Source organism: Marmota flaviventris, chromosome 4 (genome assembly GCF_047511675.1).
Source record: "Marmota flaviventris isolate mMarFla1 chromosome 4, mMarFla1.hap1, whole genome shotgun sequence".
Lineage (NCBI taxonomy): Eukaryota > Metazoa > Chordata > Mammalia > Rodentia > Sciuridae > Marmota > Marmota flaviventris.
The window spans coordinates 714,078-719,297 of NC_092501.1; the positions used below are offsets into that span (position 1 = coordinate 714,078).

Below are 5,220 nucleotides of genomic sequence, written 5' to 3' on the forward strand. Positions count from 1 at the left end.
TCCATTTCCTGGGTGCTCATTGTGGCCTGACTTTGTTCCATCCTGTTGAACAAATGAATTCTGTATCCCTTAGGTTCTAATTTGCATTCCCCAACAGTTACTGGTGTGGAGCATCTTTTCTGGGTCTGTTTCTCATGTCCGGATTGTCTTGGCTGATGCCAATACTCAACTCTCGTGTCCGATTTTCACTAACATTAGACTTAAGTCTGGGTCCATTCTCTTCTGGGGAGTACCTATGCCCACCAGCTGTCTGTTGGGCCCAGCTAAACTTCAGATGCACATGAGAGCAGAGGCCACCCTGCCACAAGTCCACTCAGTGGAGCTGTTGAACCAGGATGTGGCTCCCAGGCTGGGGATCAGCTCAGGTGTGTGAGGATGAGTGAAGGGCACCGCTGGCTGAGGCCAGATCCCCTGTGCAGCATCTCTGGTCACATTCCATAGGCAGTGTCCCAGGCCCCCATTAGGCCTCTGCACTCAGTGAAGCCCAAGCAGTGCCTCCTAGACCTCCTAGAATTCAGCCCTCCACCACTTCCTCTGTTCTCCAGATGTGTTGACCAGCCACATCTGGAGAACAGAGGAAAGTGACCTAAGATGAGCACCACCCAAGGAGCCACACCTGATTGGGGTGGTTAACCTTCCCCGCAGGCTCTAAAATTGCAGGATTGAGCTGGCCAGTTGCTTCCTTCTGCCTACCTGGCTTGCCCACCATGACAGCACAATCTTGGGTCTCCTGGTCACACTCAGGAGTTTAAAGAAGTGTCCACTGGGGGTCCCGGCTCAGGCAAGACCACAGAGAGACTTAGCCACAAACACCACCCTAGGCCAGTGGCAGCCTTTGAGCCTGACAGCCCCAGTAACCCATGAGACCCAGGGAGGGTGAAGGGGTAAACATGGGGAGACCAAACCTTAGGGCCACTGACTACCTGTGCCTGGCATGGGTTAGCCTGGGGCCTTGAGCCCTCACATACCCCAGGAACTCTGCCCACCTGAGACTTGGGCAGGATTTTGGAGCCTCTGTGCATGCTGTTCTGCCAGGAGTGGTCCAGGAAGAGGGACATGCGGATTCAGAGTGCCCCACTGAGTGGGTATCAGGATAACAGGGAAGGTGCGCCAAGGCGAAGCAGGACCTGCTCGGCCCTATCAGGCAAGACCCTGAAGCGCACTCACTGTTCCACCATGGCCAGCTCATCCGCAATGTGGGGAGGCTGGCTCCTGCTCACAGGGTTTGAGGCCAAGGCGTGGGCATGAGCCCTCAGGGCTACCATTTGTATTCTCAAGGGAGTAGAGACATGCGAGGAGACAAAGAACTTGAGGGCACATGAGGTCACCTGGACAAACTACTGCAGTGTGTGCAGGATGGGCACCCAGGACTGAGAGCTGCCTCAGTTCCATCTTAGCTGCTAGAGCCAGCAAGAATGTGACTTGGGACTTGGCCCTGGTCCTTCCCTCTCCCTGCAGGGCAGGGTCGCCAGACCACAGTGCGTCCACTGTATGAGAATCCAAGTGGCCTGTGTCCTGCTCCACTCACCTGAGCCCCTGTATGCTTGTGTACCTGTGCACCTGAGTGCCCACTGATGCCATCTTCTTGCTCCCCAGTCCTCTCCTTTCTGACCCCTTCTGTGGAGAGCTCAGATTAAACTCCATTTTTCTGCTGAGGCTGGTCCAGTGCTCCCCTCTGGTTCCCACCACTCACTACCGTCATACCCCTCACCCCATCCACACGTGCACGGGGTGAGCCTGGGGGACCAGAGTAGTCACAGCCAGGGTCAGCTGGCCCTTGTGCAGCCTGGAAGGCTCTTGATGTGCCACAGAAGGGGCAGACACAGCTCACTCCTCCTGGAAGGAACAGGCCCACCCTCGTCACTGGTCTAAGGACACGTGTGGCCTTCCACCTCTGTTTGCAGGCATTTATTTTTCTAGCTGGGAAGGATTAGCAGAGGCAGCAGGTGGACTTCAGGCAGAGGTGGGAGAGCAGTCAGGGTTCCCTGGAGTCCTCCATAGGGTGGTGGATGTGGTCTAGGTCTTCCTCTGGTCCCTCGAGCACCTGGCGAGGCAGCAGCACTGGGGACCAGGGCCTTTCTTTGCCCTGGACCTCCTCCACTGGAGGGTGGTACAGACTATCAAGATCCAGCTCAGGACCCTGCTGTGGGATCCGAAAACGGCCCAGGATGTCCTCAGTCTGCACCCATGCTTTGGGGCCTAGAGACAGATAAATGGAGGTATAGCCTCAGTTCCTATCTCAAGGCCCTCCCTCCACTGGCCTGTCCACTGGCAAGTTCTCCAGCTTATCCCTTTGGGGTCCCCCTGTGTGGTCTTGGCCCCAGATTACCTGGGTGCTTCTCCTCGGAGGCTGCAAGCTTCAGCTTCGGCATTGGGGGCAGCCCCACCAACTGACCATCCTTCTTCAGAGGCTCTACAGCTTGGATGCCCCAGGCCCTGCCCACAAGCTAAGTCAGTCCACATGCAGGTAGCCAGCCCACCAAAGAGAGTGCTCACCAGCCCCAAGATGCTGGTCAACCCTCTCATTGGGTCCTCAAGGGCCAGGGAGGTGAGAAGCCATCCTGTTCCAAGACTGAGCCAGCCTGGGGCCAGTGGGTAGGGGAGCTGGCCAGAGCCCCCAGGGTCCCCTGCTCCTGGCACAGGGCTTGTGGCTGATGGATGGATACCTTTTGGCCCTGAGAACTGCCTGCCATGGAGAACTACAGGACAGGATTCCTCTCAACCCACCATGTGCACCCCGGGTCCAACAGGTCTGGGCTTCAGGGGTGAGTGCGGTAGGGCTTCTGAGGACACTTACCTCTCCACGTCCTGCTCATGTTTGCCTTTGGTCCTGATAGGGACCTGAGAGAGTGAGTCACAGGTGTGAGCACTGCTATTCAGGGGGCTGGGTTGAAGGACACATGGTGCAGAGGCTGCTCCAAGGTCCACCTGGGGCTACAGGAAAGGCCGGCCAGCTCAACACCCTCTGTGAGGGTCTCTGGGGACTAAAGGCCAGAACACGGCCACCTTGGATATCAGGGTTATGTGCAAGGGAAGTGAAGTCACCAGCCTGTCCCCAAATGACCAGCCCACCTAGACTGGCCAGCTTCCCTGTCCCCAAATGACCCCGCAGGGATGTGAACCTCACCCTGGCTCAGCATTCCCACTCACCCACTGGCGATTTTCTGCAAAGGCAAGTTAGGGCTTGTCCTACACCCCACTCCCTGGCTGGTTGTGGGGGCAGCCCCCTGAGTCCAGCACCCAGTGGGGCAAAGTGGGGACAGAAGAGCAAAGCAAAGGGGAACCCAGGGGAGCTGGGCCAAAGCAGCTGTGGAGTGGCTAGGAAGGGCGGGCCTCTCTTATCCTGATTGCTCTGGGATACAAGCTGAGTGGCCTTGACCCAGGGCAGGCCTATGACTTCCAGCCCAGGCCACCATGTTATCAGCACGAACAGTACAGCTTGGCCCCCACCCAGGTGAGCATCAAAGGGGCCCGCCTCTTGGGGGGTCTTCCTAGGTGCCATGGAGGTTCACGTCCCCAGCTGGAGACACTGGGTGTCATGGAGGATGGCCTGTCATACCCCAGTGGAAGGTGCCTGACCCTCTGCATCCTGAGGCCCTACCTCAGTGCTCATGGGCTTGGGGGGGCCTTTGCCAACATCTTTGTTGGTAGGGGCAGGCATGTGTACCTGGGGTGCTGGGTTTGCAAGGACCTCCTGCAGCAGCACAGTCACCAGGCAGGTGACCAGGAAGAGCCTGGGGGCCAGGGAGAAAGTGTGAGGCAGAGGACTGCACCTGCCCACCAGGAAGCCCTCAGCCCACCCTGGCAGGACCCTACTGAGCAGCTAATGAGGCTGATGGTTTCTGCCTTCAGGAGGACTGGCTGGAGTCCTGGAGTGGTCCACAAGTAAGTAGGGTCCCATCTCACAGAGAAGGGCTTGAGAAGTCAGGCACTAGGCTTGCCCTGGGCCAGGGCTGCCACCCCTGGATGCAACCAGTGGGGCAGAGGGGCAGTACTGAGAACTTCAGAGGGACCCTGCACACACACGCGCACACACACATACGCACACACACACATCGGGAGTGAGAGGAGCATCGAAAGCTCCCAGTACCCATGAGAAGATGCAGAGACCCCAGCACACAGCCACAGCCCTGCAGCTGTGCCACTGGGCAGACAGCCCCCTAGCCCCAGGCAGGAAGGACAGCTTATGGTGTGGGCAGTGTGCATGGTGTGGGGTTTGCATGAGTGCAGTTTGCATGTGAAGTGTGTTTGTGTGTTGTGTGGTGGATGTGAATTGCAGCCTCCCAGACACCTTTGCTCTCCTTCCCAGGGTGACTCAGCACTTTAGGGTGGGGACCTGGCCTGGTGGGTTCAGCTGCCCTGCCTACTCCTAAGGACCCCCCCACACACACAGAGGCCCATTCCTATGCTGAGTGTGGGAGGAACATGCACCTGTCCTCAGCACCAGATCGCTGCATGCTGACCCTGGCCCTGCGGCCTGCCTCCCTGAGCTCAAGCTGCCTCTGGTCTTCTCGAACCCCATCCCTTCTTTTGGGCCTTTACAGCCTAATGTCACCCTTCCTTCCAAGGGGCCTGTGGTGATTTTCCACAGGGTCGGGGCCGCAGGGGACAAGGCACTCTTGTAAACATCTGGGGGCATCGGGTCTGCCCTCAGAGGCAGACCCTGAGTACACACACCAGATGGACAAAGACCAGGGGGCCCTAGGGGAGGGCTGTGCCCATTCCCATCCACCTGGGAAGAGCCAGCCCTCTCAGAACTGCCACCAAACATGGCCCAACCCCACAGTCTGTGGACAGTGACTCCCTCCCTAGCCTCCCTCCCTGGCCTTCCTCAGAGTCAGGCAGTCTCTGAGCTAGGGTTCCAAAACCTGCAGCCACAATGGCCCTGACCACAGGCCCGGCCCTGCCACTGCCAGAGTTGGTGGGCAGAGCAGCTGGGGCTCAGGGGCAGCATCACCTCCTCATGCCGGGCCTCCTTCTCAGTGTAGAGTGCTCTGAGGAGCCGCAGTCACAGATCCACATGTCCAGGCACCTCCTTGTCCCTCCCCACACAGGCAGCTCGGGCTTTATTGCCTGTGTCTTCCTCAGCCTGGGCGTGTCTGGCCAGAGGTCAGGGTCCCACAATCTCACTGCCCCAGGGGCTGGGCCCATGGCTGCCCAGCCCCACCCCAACCTGGAACCAAGGTGTCCCCAAGGAAATGACTCCCTGAGAAACCTCCA

General features: G+C 58.5%; 1 protein-coding gene across 1 annotated transcript; it reads right to left on the reverse strand.

Annotated features, from left to right (window-relative positions):
• Positions 1-1,914: 1,914 nt before the first annotated feature.
• Prap1 (proline rich acidic protein 1) lies at positions 1,915-4,965 on the reverse strand. The gene is made up of 5 exons (XM_027925108.1): positions 4,958-4,965; positions 3,668-3,734; positions 2,798-2,841; positions 2,330-2,436; positions 1,915-2,199 (listed from the first exon to the last, which is right to left on the reverse strand). The coding sequence occupies exons 1-5, from the start codon at positions 4,963-4,965 to the stop codon at positions 1,976-1,978; spliced, it is 450 nt and encodes a 149-aa protein (XP_027780909.1). The 3' UTR covers positions 1,915-1,975.
• Positions 4,966-5,220: the final 255 nt, after the last annotated feature.

Bases quoted from the DNA above. Each gene is read 5' to 3' on its own strand.
- Prap1 (XM_027925108.1), bottom strand. The intron at 2,842-3,667 runs GTACACATGCCT...TCACTCTCTCAG, and splicing joins TTGCAAACCCAGCACCCCAG to GTCCCTATCAGGACCAAAGG. The intron at 2,437-2,797 runs GTAAGTGTCCTC...GCTTGTGGGCAG, and splicing joins CATGAGCAGGACGTGGAGAG to GGCCTGGGGCATCCAAGCTG.